Source organism: Falco naumanni, chromosome 10 (assembly GCF_017639655.2).
Source record: "Falco naumanni isolate bFalNau1 chromosome 10, bFalNau1.pat, whole genome shotgun sequence".
Classification (NCBI taxonomy): domain Eukaryota; kingdom Metazoa; phylum Chordata; class Aves; order Falconiformes; family Falconidae; genus Falco; species Falco naumanni.
The window spans coordinates 9,422,380-9,443,586 of record NC_054063.1 but is presented as its reverse complement, the minus strand read 5'-3'; the positions used below and the strand labels follow the sequence as shown (position 1 = coordinate 9,443,586).

Genomic DNA, 21,207 nt, shown 5'->3' with positions numbered 1-21,207 from the left:
TGACATCTTCTGACTGCTTATGCTCCCTGCCTCCATACTGCCTTGCCTCTTGCTTCCTACGGAGGCAAAGTTGCACGAATTCTTTAGCGCTGCTTTGTCGTGCTGAATAAGGAAACTTGTAAAACAGAATCTTTTTGGATTTGTTAAAAACAAGCAAACAACCTCTTAGAAGTATTAGAACTTAATTATGTTAATATTAAACATAATTATGGCACATTAATTATGCATTTATGAGGAGAGTTGTGCTGTGCTGTACCATATAGAGACAGGTGGTAGGCTGCAACATGTCCAAGTGCCAGATCGGCACTGTTTTCCCGTTCCATATACGGCTGCTCTTTCTCTCCAGTTGCAGATACTCATTCAGCTTAGTCCAATTGAGTCCTTTTTGAGAGATTCTGCACTGAAAGGCAAATGCATCTATCTTTATAGGCCTATTTGTTTCCATAATTAGAAACCAAATCAACAGTGTATTGAAGATGACACATTTGCTCATTCCCTTTCTTCTCCCTATGGTGGCATAAAGCAGTGAAGCACAATAATTAATGAAAAACACTGTTTATTATTCAAGCAACATATCTAAAGTGGAAAAAAACGGAGGGTGGGTTAAAAATATATTGCTGAAGACCATCCAGTGCCATCACAAAGTGTACAATCAGTTCTAGGGCGAGAGTCCCATCATTCAGTTCAGTTGGACAGGGTGCTCTAAAACTGTCAAAGACAACTGTACTCAAAATTCCTCATGTAAAACTCATCAAAATGTGGAATGCATGAAAAAACCTGACTTAAGCATCCTGCTAGGGCATCTTTAATGTTTTTCCCAAAATAGTGACTTTTTAAGCTTCATTTACATGTCTGCTATATCCTGTGGCTAAGTGAAAATGTTACATTTTTTTTTAGTAGACTTATCTTTTCTTCTGGGAGAGTCTGCCCAATAGGTTTTGTAAAACAAAGGGTGCACATAATGCTCTGCTCAGCACTCTGCCTTTGCAAAGCAAGGCTAATCTGTTTTGAATAACAAAGGCCAGAAAATGCCTGACTGCAAAATACTGCTTTGTCTCCTGTGGACATGCTACAGAGTAAGTCCCTGCTCCTAGGCCAGTATTGAAGATTAGGTAAAATGCAGCAGTTTTCTCTGCCTCCTGAGGCTGAAGTCCAGGGAAGGATTCCTCCATACTGACTGAGCATGAGTAAGCCTCCAAGGTTCCCCTGAGACTCTCTCAGGCCATTCACTTAATTTGCAAAAAGCTGCAGTGTAACCAGAAAATTAGAAGTGTGTACTGCCTAGTAAATGTCACAGCTATAATGTGCAGCTGAAGTCGTGCTGGTGGCAAGCCAAGATTTGAGTTCTCTTCCATTTCCACTTATTTCCATCTTACACCTTGCTATTGAAAAGATTTTGTGTTTACTCAAGCTTATAAAGTCAGTCCACATTAAGAAAAGTGCATGACAGGAGTAAGAATAGCCACTTGCTAAAAATGAAGGTGATTGAGAGAACAATGACTCTATCAAGGGTACTGATTTTCAAGTCCTTGATTAGAGCCTGCTTTCCTTTTATGTATTTAATACTCAGTGGTGATGCTGTATTGTTGTGGCAAATAAAGCTTCCTGGTATTGTAAAGCTATGAACAGCCTCTTACACTGAGAACAAAGCTTTGATCATCATGTTTTGATATTCACCCTCCACAATGTTACGTTTTGGGAATAGAGAACAGTTTTGCACTATTTTTAGGTAGGCACAATATCATAATGTCTTCTTTTGAATTTAAAGTGCTGTTAGCTAGTCGTTGGTTTGATAGTTTTGTGCTTGCTACAAATTTCTTGTGTGTTAAGGGATGAACAATAAGAACACGTGGCATTGCATAAGCATTAGAAAACCTGAATGTGATTTTTGGCTTTATGAAGGAAAGTGTATTGATCAATATGCAGCAAATATAATAGAAGGTAGAATAGTGCTCTGTGCTAGGTGTGTAAGTGCCTCGTATTGTTTATTCAAGGCAATGCAGTAATAGGTAAACAATTTGAATAGCTATTGGCAATATAACATAGCAAATTGTAGGAATATATTGAGTCCATTCCTAAAATATAGCTGCGGTTTAAGTACTGTGATGGACATGGTCATCAGATTATTTCTTTTTAATTCTTGTTCTTCATGAAAAACTGTAAGTATCAGCACTTTTTTTTGGTTTTTCTCTCCCTTCCGTGCAGAGTCATTTACACAAAGGTATGTGGCATGCACACTCCTGCAAAGCCAGTGGAAGCAGCTGCAGGAGCATCATGCCTGGTGGCTGTCTTGTTGAAGAGGGGTGAATTTAAGGAGTCTTTGCACTTGACCATCTTGTCCTTTCCTCCATATCCTCAGAGAAGTAGGTCCACTAAGGTCATGTCTTCAGGTTAGAGGACACCTTTTGAGACAGCTCTGTTCCTCTGTCAGTCTAAGAGGACACATCCATCTCCTTTCAAGGATGAACATTTACTGTGGCTAGTAAGGTGTGCTTGTTCTTAATTTTCTGTTACGTTAACCATTCTAGTGTGATGTTATCCAGATCTGTTTGAGGCAACCAGTTCCCAGAGCAGCTGGCTTATGTTGAGAAGCTACCTGTGCTCAGTGCAAAAATGCCCCCCTGACACATAGCTAGGAGCAGATTGCACAGCTAATGGTAGCAAAACAAAGGAAAGAGAAAGGAAGGTAGGTTTAAAAAAAAAGAACCATGTCGTATTTTACCAGGAGGCAATGTGGGCCAGCCAATGTGTCAGAAGCTGTACTCCCTCCCAGGGTGCTGACTTACAGGGTGCTGCTCCTTCCTCTGCTGGGCTCTGGTGCCACCCCCTGCCTGATGCAGCCTCCCCTCAGCTCAGTGCCCTGGGGCACTAGGCACTGGCCAAATGCAGAGAAAAAGAAAACTGCTGTTCTCTAGAGTTTTAAAGTCTAAATAAACTGAAAAGAAGAAACAGGCGTGGTGATCCCATTTCGCAGGTGAGGAATTGAGTATGGAGAACTTAACTGGCTTGCTCCAGTTTTCACAGAAAGGGCTAGGCAGAATTGAGCTTTTCACGCAGATTTTACGATATCCTGTTCAGCATTGTAACAACAGGAGCATTATTCTGCATGACAGCAAAGACATTTCTGGATTTGCAGAGATTTGGAAGAAAGGGAACTTAATAACACCAAGGGAATTCAGAGTGGTATCATGACATAGCAATGCTAATAAGGAATAGTAAACTGTTTCCAGTCAATAATAGTGAACAGCATATTTCAGCTCTACATATTGGAATTTCTCGTGGAAAGGTCTTTAATCCAGATATATGATAACTGCTTATTTAAAAGTGATCATATTTTAATTGGGAATTGTTCTGCTCCAGTACTTTTACTGGCCTTTGTTCTGCTGAGAACTTTTTAGTAGCAATAGAAAAGAGCTGTTGAAGTTTAGAAAGAGAAATGGAATAGAGATAAATAATTAATTTTATTATTATTTTTTTCTTGAAATATTGGTAAAGAAAGTTCGTGAACAATACTTGGGCATATATTTCTGGAAATGTAAGATAGTTATCTTGTTTGTTGCTACAGTAACACAGTATGCACTTAAGTAGCTGTGGTACTTTAACATGCCATAAAATAAAGCACTCAATCATAATGTTAAACAGTGGCAGGATTCTGATGTTGGTCATGTAGGCTAAATAGTTACACCTGGAATTTTTTATTACTATACAATTTATGGTCCTAGTTTTTGTTTGCCTCCCTTTAGACTTGATACTTGAGAATTCTTACTAGTTAAATCAAAAGGGAGTATTTCCATGTATGAAGACTCCTGAAGGAGTTCTGCTGAAAGAACAGGTTTTTACATCTTGTCAAGCTGACACTTCTTGCTAACAGTTAATTCTTTCTTTTCCACAGAAGAACTCAAGGAGAAACTGAAGAAGTATGTTGATGAAGTGAATGCCCGTAAGCCTGGTTTCATCAAGGTTGTTCGACACAGCAAACAAGAGGGGCTGATTCGATCTCGAGTTAGTGGATGGAGAGTAGCCACAGCACCAGTAGTTGCTCTCTTTGATGCCCATGTGGAATTCAATGTGGGATGGTATGTGTCTCCTTGAATATCTCTGACCAGGGGACCTTTTCTAAGCACTATTTATAAATTACTGAATGGCATTTTGCTTGCATATAGAGGGTGAGCGTTCTGATCTTTTTAATGAAGATTCAGACACAGTCATGGGCACAAGCATGAAAATTTGTTTGTGCTGTGTAACATACCTAGATCCATTTTTATAGTATGAGTCATCTCCTGGTGTAATTACAATGTATTTAAACTATATTGGAAAACTGCATGTTAAAACCCTCTGATAACATAGCCCTTTATCCATAGGGGAAAATTAATCTTCTTTTAATTAAAAATATTATGTTTCTTTTATGTTCTACAGTGTAAACAAGGAAGTATAATTTTTGCACTGAGGCTGCTGCTCTGTGAAAAAGTAGCATGTAACTAAACCCATGTATTTCACCTTGTTCAGTCTGGATTTAATATCTCTGTGCTTCTTGAGTAAAAAAGATGGTAAAAAGGCAGGAGCTTCTGTCCCTAGGATAGATCTATTATTAACTCTGATTTTGATGTCCTTGATAATATTGAGAGCCTGAAGTTATCATTATTTGGTAGCAAGGGTGTAAATGTTCTACGATAGGCAGATACTCATTTCTTCCATTCAGTAGGTCACGTCAAGGTTAACAATAGGGCATCCTAGGTAAAATACTGCAGTGTGTTATTTTGGGGCAGAATCTTCTGTCAAAAATCCATCTCAAAGCGAAGGTAGCTCTGAATGGGTAACAGGTGTAGACTTTGCCCCTTCTGAAATATGCAGCTTAACCTGCTGTTTATTTGGGGGGTTAGACTAGATGGCATTTAAGAGTCCCTTCCAACCCAAACTGTTCTATGAGTCTGTGATTTCCATCGGTGCTATACTTCTACTGTTAAAGACATAATCTTTAACACTTTTTTTTTTCAGGGCTGAACCGGTGCTCACTAGGATAAAAGAAAACAGAAAGAGAGTAATTTCTCCATCATTTGATAACATTAAGTATGATAATTTTGAAATAGAGGAGTATCCCCTCTCAGCACAGGGGTTTGACTGGGAGCTGTGGTGCCGATATCTGAACCCTCCTAAGTCATGGTGGAAACTGCAGAACACAACTGCTCCAATAAGGTAACATGCAGCTGTGACCTAGATTGGTGTGTCCCTGGCAATGCTCGTCTAGGTATCACAGATGGGGGGGTGGTCTCAGCAGGTTTTACTGACTGCAATGTTAAATTAGTTAAATGTCTTTGAACTGTCCTCTTCTGCTTTTGTCCTTGACCCCCACACATTCTTCAAGAAAACTGCTGTTTTCAGATCTTTTTTAAATAGGTTTCCTTGTTACTAGCTTGGGGCAAAACATAGCCACAGTGAAATGGTAGACTTGAATGCTCAGCAGCACTGCTTTCTCCAAGTGTTGTCTGCTGATTTAGTGGTAATAGGCCAGAAACAGAATTTGATTTACAAATGAACTGATCTGACAGTTGTATTCTTTATAATACTCATAGCTTTACAGCTGTGTTATGTCCTAGGAGTTAATGCTAGTCCGCTACAGTGTGTGAGCAATGGCTATATTAGATCCTTGCCTTGGTACAATCTCGCTCTACTTTCGTATCATGTCTAGAATATTGTTAGGCTGGTACAGAAGAAAACCCTTATCTTGGGGAGGAGAGTAGGTACCTCTGGATTCCCTCAGCAGCTCTGCTGAGATTCCAGACTGTTCTTACAGCTATGCATTCATACCAAGGAGGTCACTGGTACCTATACTCTCACTCTTTGCAAAAAGAAAGTGTGAAGACTGTTTTTACCACCTGCAAAGCAGAACCTTAGATAGTAGTAGAAGCTCAAGGGGGTAATCACTACCAGTCAGTTTCCACGCAGTCAGTGTAGGGGGTATCTTTCATCCAGTAGTTCAGTCTTTTCAGGCAGGCAGCTTTTTTCAGGCGTTGTCAGCTTAAACACTGAACTGTACTGACCAAGATGTTGCTCATTAGGACAGGCCCTAGAACTGAAAAGTAGGACATAAAAATTCACAGGTTTGCCACAGACATGTATAACAGGGGGTGGTAATTGCCCCATCATTAGAAATGGTTATTGGTGTTAATGAACTCTGTTAAGATTATGAAAATGCTTTAACGTTTTCTACTAAGTCCTGGAGAGGCAAACCTTCTGTGTTAATTATGGTGACTTTTAAAATTAAAAGTGTTTAAACTCAAAATAAAGAGAAAATCCACTTTTCCATTTTACCCCAAAACTCTGTTCTATGTGAGGATTGTGGAGTGAATGTCCTTTATGAATATTGGATGTTTAGATTTGTTCCCCAGCTCTTTCCCTGGAGCCTTTTATTTAGTACAATACATTGCATGTGTGTACTGGATAATTAAAATGAAGAAAAATTGTACTGATTGATGGCTTATATCATGCCTCCAATATGCTTCTGGAATTCTAACAAAGGGAAGCAGGTACTCTGAAAAATACTTCTAAAACAACACCAAAAGCAAAAGTACTTTGTCATAAAATAAGTACAATTTTTGAAGTGACGTTAACTGCTATTTTCTTCATTAATAAATACATCAGAAACAGCCTTTCATTGTTATAAAGTGGGTACTATAGCACTTCAAGTTAAAGGTTTAAATGTGTAGATTTCTGTAGAATTGTACAATTTGCGATTAAGACATCTATAATCTCTTTGAAAGCAGATGTCTACACTTACTGCAGCTTGAATGTTCCCAGTAAGTGCAGGATGATTTTCCCTGTACTGCTAATTAATATCCTGTTGCTACCATAGTTCCCGTTACCAGCATAATAATCAGAAAAGACATTTTTATTTCTTGCCATTGTGGGTTATAAGGTAGAAGAAAAATGAAAAGGCCAAATTCCTCTGTATTGTCCTCCACTGCATCTCACAGAGGTAAAATTGTACTCTTTGTGCCTGAACTCTTACCTTCATAAGATTAGCTCTGCACAGTAGAAGTAGGTTGATTCGTGTCATGACATAAAACAAGCTTATCGATTGAGTAAAGATTTTTGACTTATTTAAATTTGGCTGAGGACAATGAGCTAATGTTGCAGTATGCTGGTAAGGGCAGACATTTCTTGATTTTGTATTGCAAAACTTTATCTGGATGTTCCTGTTCAAGAAATAGTATCTTATTTTACATAAGCTTACAGACAAGCGTTCTTAGCTGTAGATGAACCTGACTTGCATCGTTGGGTATCCTTGTTAATAATTACAGACAGAAACCTGAGGACTTAGCAGGGACAGAGACTAGAATGGCTGGTGCCTCAGAAACAAATTTGAGGCTCCTGGCTCTAGTATTGTTAGCACTGAATTCTTAGCTGTCCTGGTGAATATGTATGTCAAATAATTTTGAGTCTGTTTTCCTTCAATGGTACTTATTTCACCATAGAATCAAGAACATTAGAAGACAAAGCTGAATAAATTTGTTTGAGAGACACCTCCGTAAGAATTTGCCCTGATGCACAATTTGAACCAGCAGTTATAAATATAATCTATGTCTGAATAGTAAAATTGTTCATATTCTATCTGCTAATTTTGTTGCTGCTGGTTTATTCTTCCAGAAGTCCTGCATTGATTGGATGCTTTATAGTAGATAGAGAATATTTCCAAGAGATTGGCTTACTGGATGAAGGCATGGAAGTATACGGAGGAGAGAATGTGGAGCTGGGAATCAGGGTAAGGAACGTGACCAACCAACACTGGTGGCTTACATTTAAAAATACAGCTTACTACTTTTTGCAGGGGGAAAAAACAGTCAAAAATGTATGGACGATGGCATGCAAAGGAGATCCACAGCTCTGCAGTACTATAAATTGTATTTTGGTGGGGCGAAGAGCACAAACTCCTGTATCTTTTTAAAGAACTTACCTGGGACAAGAATAGAAATACAGAATTTGGTATTACTCTTTCCTTCAAGTAACAGTGCTAGAATTCTGCAGAGATGGTACCTAAAACTCCCTGCTTACCTGTTATCCTAGATTCAGTAAGGAGAATAGTTTCTTACAGGCATAATGGGAAAAGCCTTTCTAGATCGCTTGGTTAATTTGAATTTGGAAAATCATTATGGAGCAAACTGGAATATATAGGCAGTTATGCTACCTTCCCTCTGGAGGGAAATTAAGATATTTGTAAAGCGTGTAAGTGGACATACTTTCTTCTTCCATCATACACTCTTCATCTGTTTACTATACGCAGTATTGGGTGTGATTTGTGTACTACTTTCTGTGTCTCTTCACAGCTAAATACCATTCTGAAAATACAGTGCTTTTCTGTCTGAGGATCTTTCAGATTTTTGATCCAGGAGAAACTCTTAGATAGGTGGTAATGAAAAGTGGTATGATGTGTGTTATAAAATTAAATTCTGAACTCTGCTATGAAATGGTAGTGGAAGCTTGTATTTTGTGCTTTTTAGTTGCCAGAATAAAAGCATACTATTGTACAATATCAAAAAAACAAACAACAAAAAAAAATATTCATTTACTCTGGGGTCCTGAAATTCTTTTTCTCCCACCTGTCAGAGATAAAGTGTTATTGCAGCAAGACTGAAGTGCAGATCCCCTCTCAGTTACATCAGATCATGGTTTTAAGGAAAGAGAGAGAGAAATGCAAGTCTGCTGCTTTTATTAACACCATTCTCCTCACTGTGAGGGCCAGAGAGAGCCGTCTTCTGTTCCTGAAACCTGATTTTGCAGCTCAATGTTGCGATGAGTTGAAAATTAGTATCACTTTGATTTTTCATTTCTTTTTTCAACTGACAAAACTATTGTCTCCTTGTGTGAGCAAGAGGAGTTTTATCTAGTTTTGCATCATGAGATATGTGCTGTCCAGTCTGCTATACTTAGCCTTGCAGAAGTTGATTGGGAAGAGCACTTTGATAGGCAAGACCAAGAGAGATACAAATCTCTGCGTAATTGAAACTCTGGAGTAGACTGGATCACTGGAATAAGGCCCAACACTTCTCTGATTTCCTTATGGCTTTTTGTCTGTCTCCAGGGAAGCAGTGCCTGACCTACATAAAATACTTTCATCTGTAACAGATTGTAGTGTGCAAGGTAGCGTAATGTATGCTGCCTCATCTGACTTTATTCTGGCTTGGATCTGTGTTCCTGGCTATATCAGAACAAATTACTGAGAGGTAATGAACAGATTTTTCAGCAGTTTATTACCAACTCTTCTCACAATTCTCAGCATATCCCAGATAATACCAGGATGAATATAAATGTACAGTGCAGTATTAGAGCTTCTGGGAAGCACAATATTATGTCTACAGATGTTAAGCTTGAAAAGCAAGCTCCTTCCCGCAGCCACCTGCTTCTGGTGCACACCTGGGGCCGTACACCGCGTCCTGGCAAAATCCAGGTGGCTGCTTCGAGTGTGCTCTCATATGACAGTGGGCAGCCATGTCATTCCCCTGCATCCTAAGCACTCATCCCTAGAGGTGCAGCTCCAAGGGGTTGTCTTTCATTTCCTTTAGACAGGGCAATGTGGAAAGCTGTAGTCAGCAGGTGATTTCAGGCCAGATGGTCTGTCTCTGCTGCTGAACTACGTTTTTGTCTCTGCAGCACCAAACAGTCATCTCTAGATTACTTGCATTGTTTTCAGCTGTGAGGCCCTTGATGAATCACTTAATATAGTCATTGTTCTACAAAAACTACATTATAATTACAGTATTAGTGCAATAAATAATTTTTCCATTTTAAAACGGTGCTTTCCAACCCATGACTACGGATTGCTCACTGTGCTTCATCTTTCATTGCCATTTTCCTTTTTAAAGAAATATCTGGTTTCATCTAGCATTCTGCCGTGTGATATGCATTATCACATTGGGGTGAAGAAGCAGGCGCTGCATGCTGATATCCAGGCTAGCCAAGAAGTAGGATGTTGTGTATCACATTTTCTGATATGATGGAGCTGCTACCTAGTGAAATTTCCTTAATTTTCTTTCATAGCTTGAATTTCTAAGCAAATTTCACACAGCCTGTTTCCATTCTTTGCAGTATTTAGGCACTGGAAGTAAATTCTTTCATTGGGAAATTTTATATATCAGCACGTAAGACCAAATATCTGCAGGAACAGGAGAGGTTTCTTTCAACTACAGAAATAGCAACAAGAGTCAGGATCATTTGAGCTATCTGTTTATCTTAAACACGCTAAGCAGAGCATGGTCCTGTGTCCTTATATTACTAATTTTGTTCCAGAGGATGTAAAACTACTGTGAGCCAAGCTCGTATGCAGACCAGCTGCAGCAGCATGTGATGACAGGACTGGGTGAATTGCTGCCTGTGCCTGTGCACAAATTCTTGTTTTCATTTTGTTAGCAGCTGCATCTTCAGTGATGTGAGATAAGATTTAATTTCCCAGCTTAGAGGCTTCTGAGAAGCAAAGTCTACCTATTTAGGATTTCTTTTCATTATAAAGGAGAAACCATTATAGTGTCTTCTAAAATTGTGAAATGGTTTGGTTTTGGCTGAACTGATGGAATTTTCACTGTGAAGGGACAGAAATTAGACCCTGATGAAATGGAGACTTATCCAACTATCCTGTCCCAGGAAGTATTTTTGTCATCTCATCATCTGCACAAATATTTAGTTATTTGTGTTACACGAGTGCAAGAAAATCCCCAACTATTGGAAACTGTATCTGAAGCATCCATTGCTGGTAAACCGTACCAAGCTACAGAAAACAGGTCTTTGATTGGAGCATTATTCTCTGTGACTCTAGTGAATTAGTTTCTCAGTTCTATTTGCCTCTAATTTGGTGTATTATTTTAACTTTGAAGATTTTTTACCCTTGTCTGTGGCTTTGTAATAGCATTTGTAAAATATTAAACATATATTATTAAATAAATATTAATAGAGTTCTGTTGCCTTGAGCTAGAAGCTGACAGATGAGTTCAAAATATGAATGCATTTTGAATCTTAGAAGCAACACTGTATTTTCTCCTCAAGCAAATATTTTCTTGCAAAGCTATTTTATTTTTTGCCCCATAAGAAAATAAAGGCAGGCTGGTTGATGTAAGACTTGACAGCATCCTTTTTGAGCAGCTCAGTCACTTCATCTGAGATTTTTGAAAGATTCATTTACTGTGCCCCAGAACCATATTCTTAAACTCAAGTTAGGATGAGTAATACTTCTTTGTGGTTTATGTTCAATCATTCCCAACTGAATGGACTTAAGCATGCTTTTAAGGGACCGGATCGCATTTGGAGGGCAAACTGGAATCACATTGCTTATCCAAGAGACCAAACAGGAGCTGTGTTGGCAACTGCGTTACAGCAGAAACAAAACGCGAGTGTAGATCTGTCGTTTCTCACTGTCATTTAGGCTCTGCTCCTGGGTAGTGCTTGCACAAGCAGTAGTTGTAGTTACAGAAGCCCCTACAAATCCATTGCGATCAACTGGGTGCAGTCAATTAGATCCTGCATTAGATTGTTCAAGTCTAGTTTTCAGCAGACTTAAAAGGCCTATGCCAATCACCACTGAAGTCAGCAGAATTTCGATCAAGGGCAAGCCTGTAGCAATCATTTTGTCTTTTAAAGCAGCCTACATGTTTGATAAAGCTTCCAAATATCTGTTACAACAAAGTTGTTTGTACCATTTTTAGGGATGCTTGAACAAATATTCAGTGATTTGCCTCAGGTCGCAGACTTAAGTCATCATCAGAGTCAAGGGAATGTAAGCCCAGGCTTTTACTTAGAGTAATTATGTATGTCACAAAGACTTTGCGCTTGCAGATGAATTAGTGTTCACAGGGATATAATGGCCCTGTTAAATGGGTAAGAGGAAATTTTGTTAGAAGGTAATAGCCCTTTAAGGGAAAAGGAATGGATCTTGTACCCACTAAACAACATATCAAGACTTTACATCAGCTGACCCAGGAGGAAAATTGCATTTATAGTTCAGACTGAGTACGGCACACTACTTTTATACTGTATATTGCCATAGTGCAATTAGTTGCATTTGCAATAAAATAATACTGTAATAAATGTATCTGCTTCATTTCTGATTAGCCTGGCAGTTTTCCTATAGAACTTACGTGTTGCTGATGCTTTTTCTGTTGGTGGAGAAATAGAGGAATGCATTTTTTGGACAGAGATGAGGAAATGAGTTACTGGACCAGAAAATTGTCCCAGTGTTCTTTGTGGTGTTGTTCATAGGACAAGGTCCCTCTGTTGCAGAGCAAGCAGACATAAAGTCTGTCATGCCTCTCCCTGATCTATTTTTTCTCAAATTCTAGAGGTGACTTCCTTTTTGCTTGCTTGTTTGGGAGTGTGGGTTGTTTGTTTTTTTCCTGAAGGTGTGTGTGGTGCTAACTACCTGTCCTTTTATCTCTTTCTTTTTTAACTTCCCCCCACCCCAGCTGCTGGGATCATGATTCTTCATTGCTGACTAGTTAACCCAGTCTCTCCCATACGGTGCATGGAAGCTTGTTGCTGGCTTACATGTCCAGTCATTACCAGTCCAAAGTGTTTGTGTATCCTAAGTGTTTCTCACCCGAGATCCCTGTCTTAGGCCCTTGCAAAAGTGTTCTTTTTGATAATCACAAGCAAGTGCAGATGTTTACATGTGCCCCAAATCTCTGTATTCATCTGAAAACATTTTTGACTTTTTCCTCTTTCCCTAGAAGCTTCCCGAAATTTACCTGCCAGTGTTTATAGTCCAGTCCATAAATTATATGAAATCATGAATATATCACATGTAAATAGATTTCTGTTTTTATTAAGGAAAGCCTCTGTACAGTGTACAAGCTAGGGTGTAGTTTCACAGCACATAGGCTTAAACAGCTACGCTGGTTTGTGTTTTCTCCTCCTTCTCCTCCTTCTCCTTGCCATCCTCGTTAGCACTCTCGCAGCACACCTGTGCTTTGGCACTGCCAACGTAGCTGGCTGCAAGGCCACCCCGTACCCACTTTCTATGAACACCCCCAGTTCAGAAGTAAACCTTGACATTGTAATTTATTTTTTTTTTGCCAGCTGACAGGTTAATTTTAATATTAATCAGTTTATGGTTTACCAAGCTGCCTCACAAACTGTTGTGTTGGAAAAATTGAGTGGCTAGTGCACCAAGAGGTGGAAAGGACTGGGAGGGAACAAAGAAACCAAGAGGATTTTTCACCGAGCTGCTGTGCTGAGGAACTGTTTGCACAGAGAGCGAGCGGTGGGATATGCCGTGTGTGCATAGCATCCTCTTTTGTCCTTGCTGCCGGGTCCCCTTTCACGGCACTCCACTAAGCAATGTAGATATTCCCAAAATACCCTTCAGGAGAATGAATCTAGATGTCCCCCATTCTTGCACTGACAGCTGTCATCACTTGCTGCGGTCTTGAAGCCATGTTTTCACTTGATTTTATGAAGTGGGCCATAGCCCTTCCCACCGGGGAATGACTTGCTGTACAGAAAAAATCCTGAGTGTATGATCATGGTGCTGCTCAACAGTGCTGGGTTGATGTGCCAAGGGGAAGGCCTGAGAAGTACAAGAATAAGAATATTCTTAGTGTCTGCTTTTAGGTAAAATTTAAATACTGCTATTTAAGGTAGTGATTTCTTTTTAACTTTACATTAAAGCTTTAAATAGGAAGATGTCTATTTTATTTTTATCCGTTTTGTGAATTAAGAAGAGACCCTTTCTAGACTGAACTCTGCAAGTAAAATTTGTAAAGATGGACCGAATGTTACTTCTTACAAGATGTAGCCAATGCTTTTCATAGCCCACACGTTCACCAAGATAAACCCAATTCTTCGACAGTGTCAGTATGGTGTAAGTACTTGCCTCACGCCCTGTATAACCTGTAGTGGCTTCTCAGCAGGGCCAGAATTATTGCTAAGGTTGATTTTGTTTTGGAAAGTACCTCACTGTGTTAACAACCTATATCCCAAGATGACACAGACAAAAATTCTGTATTTACAGGGTTGTAATTCCAACAGGAAAAAAACCACCACAGCCTCTATTGAGAATAAAATAAGAAATGTCATGCCTCCAAACAGGTGCCAGTCATGACATCAACAGAAGCTGTCTTTTTCTGGCTTGTTCTGGTTTTGTGTCAAACCTACAGGGGAATAATTGGCTTTTCCCCCCTGTTTTGCCCATGAATGCCTCAGCAGGTAACCTGCAGCTACAGCATGTGTAATTATACATACAGACAACATTACCAGTGAATCATTTTTGTGGTTTTGCTCTTTCTGGGGAGAGAACATTTTATTAGCTGCTCCCACAGGAAAGCAAATGATTGATACAGCACCAGCTAATGCACAGCATCCCTGTACCCTACAAGGAAGGAGGATGAGGCCTTGAAGATTTCTCACAGATGTTTTTTCACTGGTTGTGCCTGTGTGGTTGCACATCACCAACTGGGCAGTAATACGCACATCTTGACGTTTTATGATAGGAAACTGTTTATAGTGGTATGGAAAGAAAACAGTTTCAGGCAACATGCATTCACAAATCAGTGGACCCAGGTGAGATGCAAATTAATTAGTGCATTATTATAAGACAGTCTCATGTTTAATATGTTTCTGCACTTCTAAGTCACGGCATGGTGGCAATGCCATTGTAGTTTCTGGTATAGCAATTATTCATGGCCTAGTCTGTGAAGATTCCGTATTTGTTTTAACATGATACTGAGGTGAGATCTCTCTAGAATTTGATTTCATGGAGAGTTTTTAGTACTGCAAGACTGATTTAGTGATCTAACAAAGATTAGAGGAAGACCAGTGAGGAAGAGGAAGGGATTGCTGTGGTGTAACAGAACTGACTGGATGACTGGGATGGATTCTATGATAAGGTCACCTGCGTAGTGGATGAAGGGAAGGCAGTGGATGTAGTTTTTTGGATTTTAGTAAGGCTTTTGATACTGTCCGTCACAGCACCCTTCTGGACAAGTTGTCCAGCTGTGGGATGAGCAGGTTCACGTTGTGCTGGGTGAGGAACTGGCTGAGGGCAGGGTGCCAGGGGTTGTAGTGAATGGGGCTACGTCTGGGTGGCAGCCAGTCACTGGCGGTGTTCCTCAGGGTTCAGTTCTGTGCCCAGCCATGTTCAATAGATTTATCGGTGCTCTGAGTGCAGAAGTTGAGTGCACCGTGAGCAAAATTGCTGGTAATGCCAAACTGGGAGGTGCTGTTGAGTTTCTTGAGGCACAAGGTACCTTGTAGAAGGATCTAGATGTCTAGGAGTATTGGGCAGTGATTAATGGGATGAAACATAACAAGTCCAAATGGCAGACTCTGCACCTAGGACAGAGTGACGCTGGGCACAAGTACGAACTGGGAGAGGAGCGCTGGGGAGCAGCCCTGCAGGAAGGGACCCGGAGTGCTGGTCAGTCAGCAGCATGCCCTGGCAGCCGGGAGGGCAAACCCCACGCTGGGGGGCATCGAACACAGCATCAAGAGCAGCGACTGTCCTGCTGTATTTGGCACCTGGAGCGCTGTGCGGTTCTGGGCCCCACAGTTTAAGAAGGATGTGAAGGTCCTTGAATGCGCCCAGAGGAGGGAACACAGCTGGTGAAGGGGCTGGAAAGCATGTCCTGTGAGGAGCAGCTAGGGACTTTGGGTTTGTCTAGTTTGGAGAAAAGGGGGCTGAGGGGTGACCTGACTGCTCGCTACAGCTTCCTGAGGAAGGGAGGTGGAGAGGGACGTGCCAGTCTCTTCTCCCTGTGTCTAGTGATAGGGCATGTGGGAAGGGTTCAAAGCTGGCCCAGGGGAGGTTCAGCCTGGACATCAGGAAGCATTCCTTTACCGAGAGGGTGGTCAGACACTGGAAGAGACTTCTTGGGAGAGGTGGTCGATGCCCCAAGTCTGCAAGTGTTTAAGAGACATTTGGATAATGCCCTCAATACCATGCTTTAACTTCTGGGCAGCCCTGAACTGGTCAGGCAGCTGGACTAGATGATCGTTGTAGGTCCCTTCCAACTGAAAATACTGTGTTCCGTTGTGTTGTGTTCTGTTCCTGGTATTCTGGTACTACTGATCAAGTCTTTAAGATTAGTGCAAGATTAGATCAGGCGAAGTACAGCTGTGGTAAGGCAGAGAAAGCTAAAAACATAAAAGACGGGCAGTGCAGTAAGTTGCTCCATGAATACTAAACCAGTGGTGATGTGGTTATTCAGTTTGCTGCTTTTTTGCCTTTTAAGATGAAAAGCCGTTTCTTTTACTCTTCCTATTCATGACTTAAACTGGGCAGATTTATATGTTGGTTATTGCTGTGCCTAGCAATGAGATAGACACGTTTGAAAGAGACCTGAATGAAGCACATGCCTTTAGTGACCCTTGAAGCCTATTATCTCCTAGTAACAAAAAGCAGAGTCACTCCTGCAGTTGTAAACCAGCAACACAACATTGGGTTTGACAATACATTGTAAAAGTTTCGCAGCTCATGAAGACAGTGCAAAATTAATCCCTGCAGAACAAAACAATTTGAAAAGTACATAATGAAGCAATTAGCTAAAAGAGGAAGGAAACTACTGACAATTTAATATGGGAAGAATATTTGCATGTATTTTTCAATGAGTGTGTTTTATAAAGGCACAATTAATGAGGCCTATGAGGCAATTAATGATGACTTCAAAAGTAAGATTTAAGGGATAATTTACATTTAAAAAATTGAGAGCAGCTCCAGTTATGTTAAAGCCTTTTATTTCCTTTTTTAAAGTATTTTAGATTGTGGGGGTATGTTTCTGTAGGTTGCTTAGAGTTTCACGTTAAGATTATCAGCTCGATTATGGAAACAAGCTATTCTCGCACACAAATAGATAAGTTTACCTGAAAAGGCTTATACGATGATAAGAAATAGAATAGTTTTCAAAAACCTCACAGGGCTTCAGTAAAACAGATGAAGGAATTTTAAAGATATCTCTCTCCAGTCTCGATTTCTCTATGCCTACTGTTCTGAGCTGTGACTATAGGCAGTCCCTCCTTGAAATGAAGTTGCGCCTCGATTTCCCACCCCACAGGCGTACACACCAGTGACATGATGCTCTTTTCCAGCCCGTTCAGCACTAGGAACAGGCAGTAAACCAGAATCATGGCTTCAGTAAACAGTGTATTTTCTTTCTGTTTCTGTCCATCTATATTCTCATTTTTCTAATCCTGAATTTATGTGACTCAAGCCAGAACTCTGCATTTAATTCTACTGTTTGGGCAAGCTTCTTCAATGGGAGGAAGCTATTTGAGACCAGTGGAAAAAGCAAAGCTGTGCATGGCTTCTTGCTGAATTTGGGAAAGTTAGCCAAGTCCATCAGTACTTATTGTCGCTACTGCAATTATTTAGTGAAGATTATCTCACTTCGGTGGAGATATGACCTAAATAAAGATTAACATATATCCAGTAACATAAATATAAATAAAAAATGCCCAGTACAATAAATATTTAGTAACATATATAAATATTAATGTCTTTCTAGTGAGTATAGTTTCTAGGTTGAGACAGACAGATACCTAAATGTACGTGACAATCCAAAGACTTTCAGGGTGCAATCCAAAACCCACTTATTGCTGCTGAGAACATGAACATTGATGTCAGTGGTCTTTGTATCTGACCATTCTCTCTGTACCTTCTGCAGTTACCTGTCAAGTTGCCAAAATAAAAATGCAGACCCAAAATAATCACAGACTTGGCTCATGGTATTGAATAAAAACAGTTCATTCATACTTGCCTGTAAAACATCAAGCTCATTACTGGTTATCAGTAAATGATTAATGGTAATGACAAAGGTTAACAAGATTCACAAATATTTTTGCATTGAAGTGTTCCCCAAAATATATTTTAAAGATATTGGTGACTGTTTGTTTGTATCCACAGCAGTAATTAATTCACACTGACTGTTACTATCTTCAGGGCATCTTTAATGAGTTCTTCTAATTTTGTCATTTGCGGATTCCACAGAAGCTAGAAATTGCTTCAGCTTTTAGGGAACACAATTATTAAAAAGTTTTGTTTGCAGTCCAAACGAAATGATGGTTTCAAACACGGTCACATCAGTTCTTGGAGAAACTGCGTGATCTGTGTAAATTTAATGAATGCAGTACATGCTAATAAAGTGCTCAGCATCATGTAGGGTTTATTTTTTTTATTAGATTTAGCTTCCACAACATGAAATGAAGTCAGTTATTAAAGAGATAAAAAGAAACGCTTTTAATGGAGAAGTGTTATATCATTTTTATAATGAAGTATAAATTAGATATTCAAGAGGGGATCAGATTCAGAGTTGTAATTGTTTTGATTAATTATGCAAATTCTAATATGTTTAAATGCAATTGAAGAGGATTTGGAATTAAAAATAAAACTAAATAAAAATGGAGACCCTTTGTCTAGTGAAGTAGATTTTCCAGATGTGAATGGAACTTGCTGTAAAAAAAATTATAACCAGCTTTAGACGTTTCTAAGGATGTGTGAGTCACCCATCTCCACTGCACACTGAAGGCTGTACAAACGCTGTCGCTACTGCCCTCGTTTTGGTGGGAACGAGTGCGGGATGACAGCATAGCAGTATTAGGGCTTACGCCTTCGCAGAATTCTTAAGGAAGCCATTTGGTGTGTCACTGCTTCAGTAGCTGCCTGGCTTGTGCCATCCCGACGGACCACCCAGTACTTGGGTCCTTTACTCTTTTAACAGAGCGAAAGTTACAGTGGATCTGTTGTGCCCCCACCTGTGTTCTGTCTGCAGTTTTAAGCATCTTCTGCTTTCCTGGCTCTTCCAGTGCAAAGAACATGTTTTCCGTTTGCTCTGTGGGGCTGCTTTAACCTTGATGAACATAAATTCACACAGATGTAGGGCTGCAATTATAGCTTATGTGTAAATGTACTTTCAGTAAATTAACAGTAAGAAGTGCTTAGAGCCTGGACAAATTCTTCCCATGAGTCATAACAACTGAATATTTAAAAGGGAGGCATGTCCCTGCCCCTTTTTCTTTCTCCAAATAGATTATCAGTATTCGTTTAATGTTCTTGTCTCCCACTTGTTTTTCTTAGTTTAGGTGATAGGCTTTGCTGATTTTAGTCTTTCAGCTTTGTAAGTGTTAGAAGTTGCCTTGGCATTGCTACTGTCCCTCTCCACCTTGAATTTTTTAATGGAATTTTTCTACCTTTTACTACTGATGAAGGAACCCTTTCAAGAAGAGGAAGCCCTCCAAGCCCTTCTTGGGGCTATACCAAATGTATGTACCTCCTCAGGAAATTCAAGAATAAAGAGCCCTTTCTGAGGTCTCTTGGAAGGAAGCACTGAAAACACACTGAACTGGATTCTGAGAGCTGAATTCTGGACAGGGAACTCCAGTTGGTGTGTTCTTCACTTGATGTATGGAAACTGTTAGCATAGAGCTCTAGTCCAGCCTTGGCACATGCTAATCAGATTTTCATGAATTGCAGGACATTTTTGTTTAGAAATAATGGAATCTGGTTTTGAAGCTTTTTAATACAATCCACCTGTTCTGTCAGTGTCTGTATTGACAGCTCCCTCTTAGCATCAAGTTTTTAAGTGAATCCATTGTTCTTGCAGAGTAATTAATTAGTGTTTGGAAATAGAACAAAGACTGACAGTGTCTGAGAGAAAGGAGTGGCCACCAGGTATGATTAATTGGTGTTTATTCAGGTAGTGGGTGTTATTTACAAACTATATTAAAGACTTTGTCATCTCAGGATGTTTTTTGAAAACACATATGACTTCATTATAAAGTCAAATTAGATTTTACTGATTACTGAATCAGTACTAAAATTATAGATGAGTCTGCTCTTCAGTTTTTCAGATCCTAGAAAATTACTTGGAAATTCAGCTTATTATAGGTTGTGAATTTTTGGCTCAGCTTGCTGTCAAGATGGTATTCAGACCCAACTCTAAAAATCCCACAAAAGATTTGGTGTTCACATGTTGGACTTGGATCAAGGCCATTCGTAGTTAAAATGAGCAAAGATGAGGCAGCACACGCAGTATGTGAATTGTCGTGTCCTAGGCTAAGTTATGACCATCTCTACATCTTCCTTGTCTTTTATGATACTAATTTAAACAGTGTGCAGTGAGTAACTCTGAAACAATTTATAGCTGGATGTCAATGCCGTGCTGAGAAACGGGTTGGACTGAAAGCGGGCATTGTGTGAGCAAAGCCTGGTGATATTTCACATTTAATCTTTATTAGGAAGTGTAGTCAAACCATTTAGAATTAGATGTTTGACAAACTATTATTTTTGTTAGATCATTAAACTGGATTGCCCACTGTATATGACATCTAGAAAGAAAGGACGCAAATGCTGTTTCCAGATTATTTATTTTTGTGCCAGATCAATTGCCTATTTGTTTAAAAATATTTATGATCATCTCAGTTTTGCTTGGATGTTGGTAGTGGTTATGTTTATTTATTCTTACGGGTTTCTAAGTTCTGAACACAGAGACATGCTGAAGTCTGTTCAGCTCCCTTCTCTACTGTGCAGCAGGTTTACGGGATAGCTCGTCTTCCAGAGTGCTCTGAAAACCAAGGCTCTATCTCTTTTCCCAGCATATGCTGAATGCAATTAGGCACTTGTTCAGAAAAGGCTTTGTAAACACTGAACCCACGCCACATTTTCTGGTCTCAGGAGCTGCCAAATGCCTAAATGCTGTATTCAAGCCAGATGTCTAAATATATAAAATGAATGACTGAACAAAGTGCCTCCTTAGTAGAGCATATGACTATAGGATGGACAGACCTGAGGGGTCTGAGATCAGCTCCAGAACACGGTGTTCTGCCAACCCACATCCCTGGCCACCAGGAGGGAGACCAGAATATAGTCTCTCCTGGATTAGTTGCATGAGGAAGGAGCACACTTGGTGTCATATTTTGCTCTCTTGGTATGGGATACCAAGCCTCGGCAATCTCTGCTAGCAGGACTGTAAGGTAAATTCCGTCACTTCTCAGTGAGTACGCATGCCTCTGGGACACCGAGGTACTTGTTCAGCAGGATCAAACAGAGTACGTCTGGGTTTTCACCTGAGCTGCATCCACGTGACCATTATGAGCGGGACGCCTTGATCTTGTTAGGAAGTTTACAATAATACAAGATACACAGAAAAAGAGCTTCCATGTAAAATAATTCAAGTAAGTACTTCACTGATTGCCAAGACTGCCAAAGTAGTTGTCTCTTTTGCTAAAAGCAGAAAGAGA

At 39.9% G+C, this 21,207-nt stretch overlaps 1 protein-coding gene across 5 annotated transcripts in view; it reads left to right on the top strand.

The window, feature by feature from the left end:
* Positions 1-21,207, top strand: part of GALNT18 (polypeptide N-acetylgalactosaminyltransferase 18) — a 263,719-nt gene that overhangs the window by 183,196 nt on the left and 59,316 nt on the right. For all 5 annotated transcript variants that reach the window (XM_040608026.1, XM_040608028.1, XM_040608025.1 and 2 more), the window contains 3 exons: positions 3,893-4,076; positions 4,996-5,193; positions 7,645-7,759. In XM_040608026.1, coding sequence (XP_040463960.1) covers positions 3,893-4,076; positions 4,996-5,193; positions 7,645-7,759 — 497 coding nt within the window. The remainder of the gene's footprint in view (positions 1-3,892; positions 4,077-4,995; positions 5,194-7,644; positions 7,760-21,207) is intronic.